At 39.4% G+C, this 17,798-nt stretch overlaps 1 protein-coding gene across 1 annotated transcript in view; it reads left to right on the top strand.

Annotated features, from left to right (window-relative positions):
• Positions 1 to 746, top strand: part of LOC110924332 (50S ribosomal protein L15, chloroplastic) — an 893-nt gene extending 147 nt beyond the window's left edge. The window contains exon 1 of the mRNA XM_022168352.2: positions 1 to 746. This exon is cut by the window's left edge and continues 147 nt beyond it. Coding sequence (XP_022024044.2) covers positions 1 to 435 — 435 coding nt within the window. The 3' untranslated portion in view covers positions 436 to 746.
• The last annotated feature ends 17,052 nt before the right edge of the window (positions 747 to 17,798 follow it).

Genomic DNA, 17,798 nt, shown 5'->3' with positions numbered 1-17,798 from the left:
TTCTCACAACCCTCACCATCCTCATTACTCATCAACCATTCTTCTAATTTCAAGGGCAACGTAACAAATCTCAAGTCAAACATTTGCCAATTTTCATCAAAACCCAACAACAACAACAACAAATCGCAACAACGGAAACTGTTAATTGTAGCTGCGATTCCATCATCTGTTGTGAGTTCCAGTGTCCGGTTTCGACTGGATAATCTGGGTCCTCAACCGGGTTCCAGAAAGAATGCGAAGAGAAAGGGTAGGGGACATGCAGCGGGTCAAGGTGGGAGCTGTGGGTTTGGGATGAGGGGTCAGAAATCGAGGTCTGGTCCAGGTGTTCGTAAGGGTTTTGAAGGGGGTCAGATGCCGCTTTACCGTCGGCTTCCTAAGCTTAGGGGTATTGCTGGAGGTAATTGTAATGTTATTGTTTGTTATCCACTGTTTTAGTAAGCTTTTTTGGTGAGTTTTGTGTGCACACCAGGTGTTTGTTGAAATGACTGAATGGAATTTGAAGAGGTATGGTCCCAATTCCCTGCCTACATGGCAGGGACCACACCACTTTTTGTGCACACAAGGCATCCATGTCACCAAGACCTTCTAGAAGCTTCCAGAAGATGTCTAGGCGGTCCATAGCTGGCATCAAAGATGCTCTATCCGACATAAAGGACAACACGTGTAACCATACGCAGAATGCCACATAGGCCTGCGACAAATCAGGGAGCAGGGCTGACGACGCCAGTACGAGGTATCCAGCGTGGACAAACGTAACGACGCCACGTGTACCACTACACCTGCCGTGACAGAGCAGACCAAGAGGATATTCCCCTTGGTCGGACAGCTGGCACGCGCCCACAGCTGGCACAGCTGCTCCTTCCTTCTTCACCCTCCGGCTATAAATAGGACCCTTCATCATTCAGGTTCAGGATCTTGGCTCTCTTTACTCACTCTATACACACACTGTTTATTTCATCTCAGAGCAGTACTTATTCTCACGCCGGAGCCTGGTTAAGAGGGAAAACCCCCTTTTCCCCTCTTAACGAGTCTAACGGTGTTTACTGTTTTGCAGATCTCGGGCCTTTGACACGAGCAAGAGAAAGAGGTTGAACCCCATACGTGAAACGACCCTCTTGGTTATCCTTGGAGTTAACCATTGTTTCAACAGAATTTGATCTTATTTTGTGGTCTGGATTTGGTGGTGGGTGTTGATTATAAAGAATGCTGTTAGTGTGACCAGTAATGTACTGATCACATTTGTTTATAGGGGTAAAGTTATTCTACAAAGGCTTCTAATTGTAAGAAGTGTAAGAAGGATTTATAGAGTGACAAGTGTCCAATAACCTAAAACTAAACCCACTACATCACCACCGAAAACCTAAACACCTACCCCCACCCCACCCCCACCCAAAAACCTAACCCCCCCCCCCCCCCGGCAAAAAAAAAACCTATACCTCACCAAAAAACCCCCAAAAAACCTAAACCCCCCCACCCCCACCCCCCAAAAACCTAAAAAAAACCTAAACCCCCCCCCCACCCCACCCCACTCCACAAAAAATCTAAAAAAAACTAAACACCCACCCCCACCCTCACCCAAAAACCTAAACCCCCACCCCCCACCCCCTCGGCAAAAAAAAAAAAAAAAAAAAAAAAAAAAATTTAGGGTGGGTGATGTGTGTGTGTGTGTGGGGGGGGGGTGGGGGTTTAGGTTTTTGGTGGTGGTGGATGTTTAAGGTTTTTTTTTTATTTTAGTAGGGTTTTTTTGTGTAGTGGGTTTTTTTAGGTTATTGGACACTTGTCACTCTATAAAACCTTCTTACACTTCTTACAATTAGGATCCTTTGTATTTGATCCTAATCCCTGTTAAAGAGCCTGTAATTTCTATTATCTTTTAATATACTTTTGTTAATAAAATAGCCTCTAGATATGTTTTAGATGTGGCAAATTTGATCTTTACTACTATTTAGTGGAAATTAAGAAACTTTTAGAAGATTGGTGCCTTTTCATATATGTTGGGTGGCAAAGTTACTCTTTTGGCCTTAACATTGCATCCGATTTATTAGCCGTTAAATTGGATAAATGTTAAGATTTATCGAAGCGGAAATCTAGTGATCATAAGGCGAAGGGGCATGGTTTGAGTGGATTCTATTGGTTCCTAAAAACATTTATAATTATAATAAATAAATAAAAATATAGGTCGAACAGCTAACTAGGGTTTCGAAAAACGGTAAACCAAACCAGCTAAAACGCTTCGGTTTGAACGGATTTTATAATTATAAATCGTTAGTTTGTATTATTACTTTGTAAGGATTAAGATGGTTCATGAATATTATGCATGCACAACTCCATATTCCAAAAATGAGAAAATAAAATAATAAGAGGTTAAACCGCCAGTTTGGTCAACGTGGCCGGTTCCAAGTTCCAACCGTAGGCCGAATTGTTAAACCCGTGTTTTCAAATCATGAACCATGGATCGAAGCGTGTCGCTTTCAAACTGGCCGAGCCGGCAGGTTTGTGTCGGTTTAAACAGCTTAGTTGGTTTCAACGGTTTATTATGAGCATCTAACCATTCTACCCCTAGAAGCGAAAAGTGAATTTTAGCACCATTGCTGCAATTTGAAGCATGTTTCAAAATTTGCACAAAAGTGGAATATTACAACAATTGAACAATTTCTGTTTCCTTTTTAGATTCTCGGCGACGGTGAGCTGAGTGTAAAGCTGAATTTCAAAGCACGTGCCTTTTCGGCACAAGCTAAAGAGAAGCTTGAGGCTGCAGGTTGTTCATTAACTGTGCTGCCAGGCCGAAAGAAATGGGTCAAACCATCGGTTGCAAAGAATCTGGCCCGTGCTGATGAATACTTCGCAAAGAAACGAGCGGCTGCAGCTGCTAACGAGTCACCTGAAACACCTTCTACAGCTTAGAAAATAGATGTAAAGCAACACTGGTTCTATTTAATATTATATTATATTTTATTATATTTGTTTATTAATACTTTTTATATTTATTTTTCTTATACTAAATAAATTTTCAGTTGGTTATGCCTTAAAATTTTTATTAGAATAAACAATCTACTTATGAAATATTAGTTTAAAATGGATAACCTACTTAGAACATACAAGGATAAATATTGTTGTAAAAATGTTTAAAACTAATGTAACACGACATAAAAATTGAAAACACAAACCAAAAGGAGTCACTCACTTCATTATTTCTTCTAAGATGCATATAAAAGCTAAATATAGTCCTAGTGTGGTTGATGATGTAACATGACTGGTGCAAAAGCAGCAAATGCACATGGGTTATTAGATGCGTTGTAGTTTAGTCCTTTCTAGTGGGTGGGTAGGCAGGTCATTACTCGGTACATAGTTGTTGAGTGTTGTTAAAGTACCATATAACAACACAATTATTAGGCTTTTCACATAAAGTTTTATGCTACTCTTGATTGTATCTTGTTAAAGATGATATAATATCAAGTTTTTGACTTATAACGCTGGTTATTGTCAAGATATTAGATTAATATACTTACAAACACTCGGTTAATACATCAAAGTTTTCATAAATCCTTAACACTGATTTTCTCTCTTCCATTTTTACCAATCCTCACATTTTCACGTCATCAAAATTTTACAATTATTTTATTAATTATTTTTTCATTATGAATCTATTTATTTTTATTTTTGCACTATTTAAATTAATGGGATATTTTTTTAAACTAGTTGTGAATTGGGTTTAAAAAATATGTAAAAAGTTTTTTTTTTTTTTTTTTATAAAGGAGCCTATATCACCATCGTATTTCAGTGTCCTTATCCATGGATAATCTTCAACAGCAATCGTCCCTCAGTATAGCCCTTCACAAAGACAAGGACCGGAACACCTAAGCGAAGACGCCCCTTAAGGATGTTGCATTAGTGATGGTCTTAGTAATAATCAGAGGCGGACCCGCATTTTTGGAACCGGGCCAAACAGCCCCACACTTTTTTTAAGTATAACATATATTATCGAAGTCAGATGACTTTGTAGGTTTTCGGATTACGACTTATAAAAATAAAATAAAAATTGATACTAGAACACTGGTTAACCCATCTACCCAACCAAAAACAAGAATATCCGTCGGCCACAGAGTGGACCTCCCTTCAAGTGGGTCGATCAGGAAATTCACAGGGGGCTCTTTTCTGGCAGGGATTCCAGCCCGCTTGAGGACATCACATAGGACATCCCTGACCAAGTCATGTCTGTATATGATCCTGTAAACTCCAGGATTGTGCTCTTGAGGCCACGAAAGCGTAGGCTGATACATCTTCCGTTAAACATAGGCCTAAACCCCAAAACGAATAAAAAAAGATACCAACCTCCATTGAAAATTCCCAAAAAACAGACCCCCACTAACCACAATGCCCTCGATCGCATCCCGTAGACCCTTGCCACGGATGTCACGAAAGCGTAGGCTGATACATTTTCAAGCTCCATGATGAAGTTAAAGTATATTTAACTTGAATTATACTCAAAAATGTCACGGATGTCGGTTCGTTTGGTTGTATGGTTGCGGTTTTTGGTTAATTACGATGGAAATCGTAACGGACGCGAAAACGATCGTATTGCGCGACAAATTGTATTTTTGCATTCCTATCACTAAAATACAATATTTTAGTGATTACAAAAATTTTTGGATGTCCGGATCTGGTCAGAACGCAAGATATGCACGCGTTTGCATACTTTCGCAGATTTGACGCTTTTAGTCTCTGTGATCAAATAAGCGTATTTTCGCATACCGAACCCCTCAAAACTTATTTCTAAGCTATGTAAAGGATATTTGGGGTATGTTTATCTTATGATCTTGTTCCGGAGTGTACGTTGCTATACGAATTGGCATACTTTTGCAGTTTGTCGCAAATAGTCCCTATGATCGAATAAACTTGTTTTTGCTATACCATACCCTTCAAAACTTATTTCTAAGTTATGTAAAGGTTATTTAAGGTATGTTAAGCCTATGTCACTATTCCGGAGTGTATGTCGCGTTAAACTAATTACGTTTGCGTAATAGTTTACATAAAACTTCTAGAAAAGCTTCTCGAGAGTTCGGAATCATATGAAATTTGATATGTGTACTTGTCACATGTAAATGTACAAATCCCGGGAATGAAACACAAGATTTCATTGGATTCGTATTTGTATGATGGTCGTAAAGGCACAACTGTCACAAAAATCCTGACTAGCCTCCGATTAGTCAGCGATCAATCCTTGGTCGGAGGTTCGTCGTGTAATATTTATCTATTCGGACAATTTATTAGTAAGGCGGTTTACAGTTGTCAAATCCAGTCCTAATTAGTCAAAAATCGGTGGTAGTCTAGTGATTCCGGGCGGATTCTTCACTAAAACTTGTAAATTCAGGCAATTAATCATATCTACTTGAAATTGTGGGTCGAAAAAGGTGTTAAAACATGTCTACTTAAAAGAATACATATAAAAATGTGTGTATACATATAAAACTGAATATTATACATAAAATCACAATCTGATTAATCCTTATTAATCTCGATTAATCGCTAGTCGGTACCTCACCGACTGACTAACGTCTAGTGATTCTTACAACACTGCCTGCAAGTGGAGTCGGATTTGTGTGGAGACAACGAGGAAACATAAGACCATCTTCTTATTTCCTGTTGTCTCGCCTCTTAGATTTGGCATGGTGTTAGTAAGTGGTGTCGCATTCCCCCTATTTACGCGTTCGATGTTCGTGACTTGCGTATGATACATAGAAATCTAAATGTCGAGGCTTGGAAAGGAAAAGTAATTAATGTGATTGTCCTTACGACTTGTTGGTGTATTTGGAAGGAGATGAACCAAGTATATTTCGGAAAGAAGAAGGCTAGCGTCGCTAAAGTAATGGAAGAAAACAAATCTTTAGCGTTTCTTTGGATTAAAAATAGGTGCATTTTTTAAATTATTTCTTGGAAATATTAGAATGTTTTCGGTTTGTAAGTGGATTGTTTGTTTTTTTTTTCGAGTCTCTTGCTATCTCTTTTAATGAAAGTTGTTCTAGAAAGGAGTTTAATTAGTTGGTTGAAAATAAATAGAAAATAAAAAGAACTAAAATATAAAATTATGTAATTTTGTATTACTAAATCGTAACTACAATCATTATTGTTTCATAAATTACGTGTCTTTTTCGAATTGAAGAAAACACGAAAAGCATGTATCCCAAATTTTGAAATTATTTGATAAATTTGACCTTTGAGTACAAGAAAATTGAAGAAAACACGAAAAGCATGTAGGGGTGTGCATGAGTCGGTTTGGGTTGGTTTTTACTATTAACCATAACTATAACCGCTAGTTCGGTTATGGAGTTTTGGTAACCATAACCATAACCAAATTTCGGTTATGGTTAATCGGTTATGAAGTCGGTTATGGTTCGGTTTTGGTTAATTTCGGTTAGTAACCAAGCAAGGTTTGAAATAAATAGGGTTGTGCACGATTTGAACTTAGCTTGAGCCTATTTTATCAGATAACGAAGACTAAACTTTTTGGTTAAACTACCGATTTAGAGTTCTTTTTAATAAGGTAATTCTCAAACAAAAACAATTATGGCCATAACACCTTAGTTCTTTATCAAAATAAATGACACTACATCAAGATCATTTTGTTACTAACATACTTTTATCTTAGTAAAAACCTTCTATATGGTTTTATAAAACACAAATCTATTATATCACAACTTCGGTTCGGTTTCGGTTATATTCGGTTAACCAAAGCTTCATAACCATAACCATAATCGATTGAGCGGTTATACAAAGTTTCATAACCATAACCATTGGTTATATTGGTTATCGGTTATTAATGGTTCGGTTATGTCGGTTATGGTTTAGTTATTGGTTATGGTGGTTAGTTTGCTCACCCTATGTTAAAGCGTGGACTCTTAACCTACATTTGTAAATTACTTTTATGTGGTTGGTTTAAATTTAATTTGTCAATTTCAAAATTGGATTTATGCAATCGCCACCCACCACAGCCAATTTCCAAGTTGGATTTCCCTTTCCTAACCCAAGAATACATGTAGGGCTATAGTGGGTAATGGTGGTAAAGATGACATTGGCTTATCAAAATCTCTATGGGCTGGGGTTACGATAAATATCCAACAAACTAGTATTTTGAATTGTCGTACATTGCGACGACATCCAACTTAAAACTCGAATTTGTACCGTTAAATGTTTTACCTGACTTGTTTTTGAACAAAACTTATGTAAAAATGTAGACCAACATAATACACACATAAAAAAGCACGAAAACATATTTATTTGACCTGACTACTTATCGAGAAGACCGAACAAAATTTACGTCAAAACGTAGACCAACTAATAGCACACATAAATAAGCACGAAAACATATTATATTTGGCATGAGTCATTACTGACAAAAAATTACGCCAAAACATAAACCGGCTTGGATTTATACCGAAACGCACTTAAAAATAAGCATGTGAGAAAAAAATGGAGTTAATTACTGTTTTCGTCCTTCTGGTTTGTCAAAAATCACTATTTCAGTCCATTAGTTTAAAAATTACGATTTCAGTCCCTGTGGTGTTTCACTTCCGTAACCATTTCAGTCCACCTCGTAACCATTTCAGTCCCTGTACTAACAGAATAAATGGATTGAAATGGTTATGAAAGTGAAACCACAGGGACTGAAGTGGTTAGGAAAGTGAAACCACAGGGACTGAAATCGCAATTTTTAAATTACTGGACTGAAATAGTGATTTTTGACAAAACACAGGGACGAAAACAGTAATTAACTCAAAAAAATGTGTTTTTTAAGTTAAACATGGTACCACGCGTTGTGGCGGTCTCGAAATGAAAAATAACTCGAATTTATGTTGCCTAGTAAAAACACACATAAAAATAAGCATAAAAACATATTATATTTACCCACGTAAATAAAATAAAGACATAAAACTCCACACATATTGGTCATTGTCGCAACCCCCGTCCCCTTAACAAACCCGGGTACGGGCGGTCGCGGCTAGTTTCGGTGGTATCTGGTGTTTGTCCATTTTGGCAGCGGAAATTACATCAGGATCGTAGTTAGGAAATGTTTTATCAGAGTAAAATACCACACTTTTATAATATCAAACACATGGGATAAAACCCAAGTTTTAAGCACATACATTTTCATAGGAATAAATCCTATTTTTATTTAATTAAAAACATCTATTTATTTTAGGTAACTTTATTGCCACTTTTCCAAGCCTTCAGTGCTGTCCAGCTGGCTTCTATTTGGTTTTCACATATTGTTACCTGAAACGCGTTTAAAAACATTTTGTCAGTGGGAAATACTGGTGAGTGAATCCCAGTTTAATCAAGTTTAAATAAAAACCATTGTACAGTATTGAGGACGGTCTCGCAATTACATTTGTTTCCAAGTCATATCAATTACCACCCACGGTACTGTCAACCCGACTTGTGGAAATGTTACTCCTCGCAAGGCAGTAACAAATTTTGTATACAAAACCCCAACATACCGACGATAATTGTATCCTTACAAATACTCAATAACTGCTTAATATATAATTAATTGTGTGAGGCTTTGTAAAAACAATTTGCAAAAAAGGAGATTACTCACATTGCTGTCTTAGATTATCCTTTAGGGTTTCCTGGTGACAATCTATAAATTACACAAATGCACACGCGTTAGTATAATAACCCATTTTAACATTAGTAATACCCTCCCCGAGACGGCATTCCAACGACTACGTCGGGAGAATCACGACATCCGTTACGGAACCCTAAATCAATCGGGCAGAGTATCTAATACGTACCAGGGGTTATGATACTTACAACGGAGCAGAACTTCGTTGGGTATTATGCCCGGAGATTATGCCTACTATAAGAAAATTTCGAGAGAGAAAGAGTTTTGAATGAGTTTCGACTGAAGGCTCGAGCTCCAGCTTTATAGGGGCTGATTTTCGGTCTTAAGCGGCCCGCGTAATACGTAGCAAGAGGCTACGTGGCCCGTGATGTGTGTAAAATGCAACATATAAATTACATCAATTGAGGCATAAAACTAACCCTTTTTAAGTACTAATGTTGGAAAAAGAGTGTTTTTGTCTTCCTTTTGTATTTTCAGGATAAAATGAGCTCAAATTCACAAAAGAAGCAAAAAGACAGCTAAATCTAACATAAATACAAGAAAAGGAACAAAAGTGGATTGCCCGACCCCTCAACGGCATCTTCCCAAGCAGAAAAGAGAAGTCAGAAGACTGAACACGCCCCGTGCTCAGCCAGCACGGGGCCGTGCCCAAGAAGCAGCAGAAAAGACAAACCTATAGAAGCTTCTATTGCCCACCACGGGGCCGTGTCCAGTGAGCACGGGGGCGTGGCGAAAGTACAGCAGGCGCATTAACTGTAATTGCGAATTACAATTAATGAAGAGAGAGAGTGTCAGACAGGCACGGGGGCGTGTCCAGCGGACACGGGGCCGTGCCCAGCCTTCTGTTCAGCCTATAAATAGGAGTGCTTGGTTTCATTTCAACTCATCCCTTGGCACACCACCTCTCTCACACTTCATCCACCACCCACCACCATCACAACACCATCATCCACCACCATCATCCATTGTCCATCATAGAGTGTGTGAGTCGTCTCGGGATCCAAGATTGATCGTAAGAGTTCTTGACAATCAAGGTCATGTTTGCCTAAGTCTCTTACATCACTTGGTGAAGACAAGTGTTTAGTATAATACTTTTTATTTTTAATCTTTTGCACTTTTTATTTGGTTTTGTATTAATGACTTTAATAACTAGTTGCTTATGTTGAAGGTGATCTTTCCTTATCGTTTGTCCGTGGTGTCTTGGCATTATTTTACTGTCTATATAAAATAAAAGATTTTCACCATTCATATCTCCACGGTCTATATGGAGGTATGTTGGCTACCTGGTCGGGGGTTAAGGGAACGGTTTGGTAAGGATCTTGCCCTTGTTCAGCGTTTAGAGGTCTTGCAAGGGACCTGGGTCAAATTTAGTAGGATCCCCTTCAATGCCCATAGGTATTGGATGGCGGGGATCCAAACTCTTTGACCCCCTCATAAGTTAACTACTATTAATACTATAATCCGGCTATTTAGGACTGTATCCCTGCTGACTCAGACTACTTAGCCGAGGGTAACGTCACCGCCAAAAGCGGGGCCTACCATAATTTGCATTAATAACTTAATTCATTATCTTCCAATAATCCAACCCTTTAGGATTGTATCCTTGCTGACTCAAACTACTGGGTTGAGGGTAACGTCACCTTCAAAAGAGCGGCCTACTACAATAACTAAGATAATCTCTTAAACAAGTGCAAAAGTGCGAAAATAATCAAAGGTTATACTAATACACGAGTCGGATCTAAGTGATTCATCTTGTCTATCTGTTTTTATTTTATTTTAATGTTCAGCATTTAGTTAGTTTTTATTTTCTTAGTTTAAAAATCTTTTATAACTTCTTTTTGATTTGATTAGACGTTGAGGATAAACCGGTACTAAAAGCTCTTGTGTCCTTGGACGACCCCGGTATCTTACCAACACTATACTACGTCCACGATGGGTGCACTTGCCCATATGTGTGTTTAGTGTTAGTAAATATCGTGTTTTATAAATTTAAAACTTGGCTAAAAGTGTAAAAAGGGCTTAAATATACATCTAAATTATATCACACTTCACGCACATCAAGTTTTTGGCGCCGTTGCCGGGGATACAAGGATTTTAAGAAAGCTTAAAATCGACGGCCTAATCAGTTTTTCAAAACCTTTTTAAAACGCGCGCACATTTTTCTGCATTTTAGTTTAGTTTGCATTTACAGTAGCCTGAACACGGGGCCGTGCTCACTGAACATGCCCCCGTGCTGCATATTTTTAGTTAGATACCCAGATACAGAGTCTGAACACGGGGTCGTGCTCACTTAACACGCCCCCGTGCTCAACGTGACCAGTAACTTTAATTAAAACGCCCAGATACAGATCCTGACCACGGGGCCGTGTTCACCCAACACGGGGCCGTGTCCAGCTTCTGTTTCCATCTTTGTTTTGTTTTCTGGTCCCGAGACTCAGTTGTGGTCTGTTGAGTGATTCTTATGGATCAATACTCAGGAGGTTACAACTACACCTATGATGAGGATGATTATAGGGGTAATTATTGCACTAATTGTCGTAACACACACTCGGTTCAATATAGTAACTCATATCAACCATCCAATTCATACACCCATTATGAGGAGCCCAGGTACGAACCATCAACTTCATACACATCCTATGAAGACCAAAGGTATGAACCTCCTCCTTCATACTCATATTTTGATGAACCAAGGTATGAACCTTCATACTCATACTTTGAAGATTCAAGATATGAGCCACCACCTTCATACACTTATTATGAGGAACCATGGAGTGAACAACCCACCTCATATGGGTACTATGAAGAACAAAGTTTCAATCCTTATCCATCATATACTTACAATGAAGAACAATGGTGTGAACCATCTGCTTCATATGAGTATTATGAGGAGCCAAGGATCGAACAACCGGATTCAAGCTTTGAGGATCTCAATTCTTTTTCTCTCACCGAAGTAACCAATAGGATATTAGAACACATTAAAACTATCGAACATTGCATAAAAGAATCTCGCGCAAGGGAAGAGGAATCCCGCGCAAGAGAAGAATTAAATTGTAATAATAACGTAGAGATAGTTGAAAATGTAAAAATGGAAGAACAAGAAAGTGAAAAACCGACACATGAGTTAAACAACGAAAAAGGTGAGGGCGGTAATGTTAAATTACAAGAAGAGTCTAACTTTGAAGAAATTGATCTCTTGTCACCTACTTTCGAAAATCATTGTTTAGTAACCCCTCATGCAAAGTTTTTAAAAGAGTTAAACACGAGTGCTAAAATCAAAGAAATGGTAAGTGTTAAGTTAGCTAATGATCAAACCTCGCTAATAAAAGAAGATCCTTTTGAAATTAACATTACACCGGTTCCATGTTTCTTTCAAAATTCATTTATTAGTAATATCACCATTGATAAAGATCTTTGTGTTAACATAATGCCTAGCTACATTTTTGAAAAATTAAGTATTAGTGATTTTTCTCCACTTCAAATACCCATTTTTCTATCCGATCGGAAAGTAATAAAATCAATCGGTGTAGTTGAGGATGTTTTGGTTCAAACAAATCAAACGGTAATCCCAACCGACTTTGTCATCCTTGATGACGCTCCTCTAGTCTTGGGAAAACCTTTTGTACAAACTCATAAAGCTTTGAAAAACCGGAAATTCAACAATCTACCTCTTCAGTTAGGGGCATTCAAAAGGAGCATAGATCTTGAGCGTTCAATGAAATATCCATTTGGCAATAATGACCCCCTAATTGAAGATGAAGATGAACCACCCGATACGATTGAAGAGGATGACCACTTTGTTGAAGAAGAGATCGCCATAGAACAAACCTTTGAGGTTCTTGATCTAAATGAGCCACAAAATAAGGTGTCTTCTAAAGACCCACCCATTGAGCTCAAAGAACTTCCTAACGGTTTGGAATATGCTTTTCTAGACAAAGATGGTAGTTTACCTGTAATTATTTCTTCTAAATTAAGTAGCATAGAAAAAGAGAAATTAGTCAGTCTTCTTAAAAAACACAAAAACGCGATCGCTTGGAAGCTTGTAGATATTAAGGGAATAAGTCCTTCCATGTGCACGCACAAAATTTTAATGAATGATGATTACAAAACAGTAATTCAACCACAACGAAGAGTAAATCCCAATGTACAAGAAGTGGTTAAAAATGAAGTCATCAAGCTACTTGACGCCGGACTAATCTATCCTATCTCCGATAGTCCATGGGTGAGTCCCGTCCAAGTAGTCCCAAAGAAAGGAGGTATGACGGTAATAACTAACGAGAAAAATGAATTAATACCAACAAGAACCGTCACAGGATGGAGAGTTTGTATAGACTATAGGCAATTAAATGAAGCAACAAGGAAAGACCACTTTCCTTTGCCCTTCATTGATCAAATGTTAGAACGACTATCCGGTCATAAATTTTATTGTTTCTTGGATGGTTTTTCAGGTTACTTTCAAATACTAATAGCACCAGAAGACCAAGAGAAAACAACTTTCACATGCCCCTACGGAACCTTCGCCTATCGACGCATGCCATTCGGTCTATGTAATGCACCTGCAACATTCCAACGTTGTATGGTAGCCATTTTCCATGATATGATAGAAAAGACAATGGAAGTCTTCATGGACGACTTTTCTATCTTTGGAGACTCATCTGACCAATGCCTCGATAACCTCGAACGAATGCTATCCCGATGTGAGGAAACTAACCTCGCCCTTAACTGGGAAAAATGCCATTTCATGGTAACGGAGGGAATAGTACTCGGTCACAAAATCTCAAGCGAAGGTATGGAAGTTGTTCGAGCAAAAATAGAAACTATTTCTCGATTACCTCCACCATCCTTCGTTAGAGCAATCAGAAGTTTCTTAGGGCATGCCGGATTTTATAGAAGGTTTATCAAAGACTTTTCAAAAATTTCAAGACCTCTAACAAAATTACTTGAAAAAGATGCACCTTTCATCTTTGACAAGGAATGCAATCAAGCATTTCTAACCCATAAGGAAATGCTAGTCAATGCACCTATCATGATAGCACCCGATTGGAAATTCCCTTTCGAAATCATGTGTGATGCAAGTGACTTTGCCGTTGGAGCAGTCTTGGGGCAAAGAAAAGAAAAGCATTTCCACCCAATTTATTACGCTAGTAAAACGCTTAACGATGCACAAGAAAATTACACAACTACAGAAAAAGAATTACTAGCTGTGGTATTTGCTTTTGATAAATTCCGTTCTTACCTTGTTCTTTCTAAAACTGTAGTCTATACAGACCATGCAGCTATCAGATACCTCTTCAAGAAACAAGACGCAAAACCCCGTTTGATCAGATGGATTCTACTCCTCCAAGAGTTCGACATCGAAATCAAGGACAAAAGAGGAGCAGAAAACTCTGCTGCAGATCATCTTTCACGCCTAGAAGACCCAGCTTTGGAGGCGACCAGGGACGAGCAAATTGACGAAAAATTTCCCACAGAGTCCTTGGAGATGATGGAGAGTAGACAAGAACCATGGTATGCCGACTATGCTAATTATCTAGCCAGCGGTATAGTCACCAAAGGATAGCCGCATCACCAAAGAAAGAAATTCTTTGCTGATGTAAGGCATTACTTTTGGGAAGACCCTTATCTTTTCAAAATGTGTGTCGACCAGCTCATCCGAAGGTGTGTCCATGGTAATGAAGCACGAAGAATTCTCCGTCATTGTCATGAAGGTCCGTACGGAGGACATCATGGTGCCACTAGTACCGCACGAAAGGTATTTGATTCAGGATTTTATTGGCCAACCATTTACAAGGATGCACAAAACCTTGTAAAGGCATGTGATGCTTGCCAAAGATCAGGTAATATTTCTTCCAAAAACGAAATGCCTCAAAACGACATTCTCGTTTGTGAAATTTTTGATGTGTGGGGACTCGATTTTATGGGACCTTTCCCACCGTCAAAAGGAAACAAATATATACTTGTGGCAGTCGATTACTTGTCTAAATGGGCGGAAGCCGAAGCTCTTCCAACAAATGATGGAAGAGTAGTGGTAAAATTTCTGAAAAAATTATTTTCTCGTTTTGGAACACCAAAAGCTTTGATAAGTGATAGAGGTACCCATTTTTGCAATCATCAACTCGAAAAAATATTAACAAGGTATGGGGTCTATCACCGGGTCTCAACAGCGTATCACCCTCAAACAAATGGGCAAGCCGAAGTAACTAACTGAGTTTTAAAACGAATACTTGAAAAAACCGTAGGTTTAAATAAAAAGGAATGGGCTGACAAATTGGACGATGCTTTATGGGCCTTTCGAACTGCTTATAAAACCACTATAGGCACAACCCCGTATAAGCTCGTCTATGGAAAAAGCTGTCACTTGCCGGTAGAAATAGCTCACAGAGCCTACTGGGCAATAAAAAATGTAAACTTAGACTTAGAAACTGCCGGTAAAAACCGATTTTGTCAAATAAATGAATTAGACGAATTAAGGAACTATGCATACTCTAACTCCGAAATTTATAAGGAAAGAATGAAAAATTTACATGATAAATATATTAAGTCTAATGAATTTCAGGTGGGAGATCAAGTTCTGTTATTTAATTCACGACTTCGATTATTTCCTGGTAAACTAAAATCTAGGTGGTCAGGACCTTTTTCCGTCACCCATGTTTTTCCTCACGGTGCAGTAGAAATTAAAGCTCGAAATGGGATATCATTTAAAGTCAATGGCCAACGGCTAAAACTCTACCAAGGATCTATTGACGATGAAGAAGAGGAGATCTCACTTCAAACGGTTAACGAATGAAAAGCATCCACATCATACCCAACATGTTACGAACAAGCGAGTGTACATCAAAAACCGGTAAGTCTTCTAACCATTTTTCGGAAAAAGGGGCATGCACGCGAGCACGTTAAAAAAAAAATTCAGCACGAGGTCGTGTCCACTGGACACGGGGCCGTGTCGAGGCAACTGTCGGGATAAAACCCTCTTTTCATAACAGTTACCTCATTCCACACGCCCCGTTTCGCCGAAAACGCTCTGGTTCAAGGCGATTTTCCGCAGATTTTCGACGTCACCTCTAAGTTTAACAACATCAAGGTATGATTCTATCATCATTAGTAGTTAGATTAGTTACTTGCATGTAGTTAAACATCAAAAATTTGGGGAAAAATCTAGGGTTCTTCAAGTTCATCCGGATCGAACTTCAAATTTTTGATGCAATCTGTTAGTATTAGTTTAGATTAATATAATAGGAAGTAAATACACTTGTATTGTCGATAGATTTGTTCGATTTCTCACTAAAACCTCAAACCCTTGTTTTTGAACCAAAAAAAAAGATGAAATTGGAAGGGTAAACGGGTTGTTTTGGGAAAAACGACACTTAGGGTTTCATTTTCGAGGGAAACCGCAACTACTTGGCTAAAAAATTTCAGATTTTCGGGACCGGGACGAAAAATGAAGTTTTTAGGTTAGAGACGCCTGGACACGGGGCCGTGTCCACTGAACACGGGGCCATGTCCAGCCTACTGTTTGCAGTTTCTTTAAAAATCTCATTGTTTCGTGCTAATTTTTGGTGTATTCTTTCAGATGGCTAAGTTCACAAGGTTCAATGCAAGCGAGCTCGATGCTAGGGCAAGATACGAAATACTTCAAATGAGACCCGAGGAGTACCCCAGGCGAGCATGCACGGACCTGTTAACCATGGTGAACCAGCTGGACCGATTCAACAACATCGTTACGAGACCACTAGCAGTTGCATTGAACACTCGGCTCCGATCGGTGCATCAATGCACCATGGAGTTCTACAGTACTTTCACCTTTACTTCGAGGTGTGACTCGTTCGACAATGAAGGGGTCGCATTCCGGTGTGGCGGGACAAAGTACTCGATCACCATGGCACAATTTGGATCTATAATAGGACTGTACGGGGAAGAGGAATCGGGAAATGAGGAAAATACCGGGGGATTACGAGACTTGGATGAAAATGAACGTCAAGCCGCATGGGCTCAAATCGGTGAAGGAATCTACAACCCTAGCAGCACCAAGAGTACTAAGCTGAGGGACACGCTCTACTGCTACATTCACAGGCTCCTCACCTACTCTCTTAACCAACGTCACGACAGTAGTGGCGTTGTAGGGTTGAAAGATTTGGTTGTCCTTCACTATATCCACAACCGGAAGCCTCTCGATGTTCCATATCTCCTGTTACGAAACATGCATCTCAATCGCCTTGCTCGCGCTCCAACACCTATCTTCTTCGGGGGGTGGGTGTACCGTCTTTTTAAGCATTTCATGCGAATTCCGAGGTCCTTTGAAAGAAGCCCATGGTCGGGACGAGTTGACTACCACATTTGCCGGGCCATGAACTTACTTTATGAGGCGGAAGACGGGACGGTGAGCTTCCAAAGGGCACAAGGCTATGCATGGAACCCACAGGAGGCCCTAGTTCTTCACGCACCACCTCCCCACTACCAGTACCAACCCCATGGTGATCCGGGTCAATCCTCCTCACAAGGAGGCGGTTTTCCTAACTTCCAAAGCTTACATGATCTTTTGCAGGAAAACCTCATGTGTACCAGGACGCCTACAACCTCGCCAACAACACATACCACCGGGTCGGAGCTATTGAACGCAACATCGACGATATACAAGACGATATCGGTAGCATCCGGGAGTATATGGCAGGGCATGGGGATGGAGGTGATGATAGCGATGAAGACATGGAGTAGGAGGTTTGAAGGAACAGAAGCGGGTTGATGGCGAGCCCACAGGTTTAAGTCCCTTTTTCTATCGAACAGTTTATGGCCTGCGTGCCAAGTGTTGAACAATTTACTTTCCTTGACTACTTTTATTTTCCGTTTTATTTTTCTTTTACTTTATGCTCGAGACAATTAACTATGGTAATGTAGGATGTTTGTGTTGCTTGGTGTGGTATTAAGTGATGAAACAGGTACAAACCGAGGCTTGGAGTGCTAGACCTTAGCACTTATATGCCCAAAATGGAGAAACCGGGGAAGAAACCTGTTTTTTTAGGCTTACAGACTGTCCACACGGGGACGTGTCCAGCCGACACGCCCCCGTGTTCACCTCCCAGACCTGCTGTTTGGTTACTGTCCTGCAAATTTTTGCCAGGCACGGGGCCGTGCCTAACCAACACGCCCCCGTGTTCGCCTTCTGTAAGTTTTCGTTACT

This window comes from Helianthus annuus, chromosome 17 (genome assembly GCF_002127325.2).
Source record: "Helianthus annuus cultivar XRQ/B chromosome 17, HanXRQr2.0-SUNRISE, whole genome shotgun sequence".
NCBI classification, from domain to species: Eukaryota; Viridiplantae; Streptophyta; class Magnoliopsida; order Asterales; family Asteraceae; genus Helianthus; species Helianthus annuus.
This window is presented reverse-complemented; position numbering and strand designations above follow the sequence as displayed.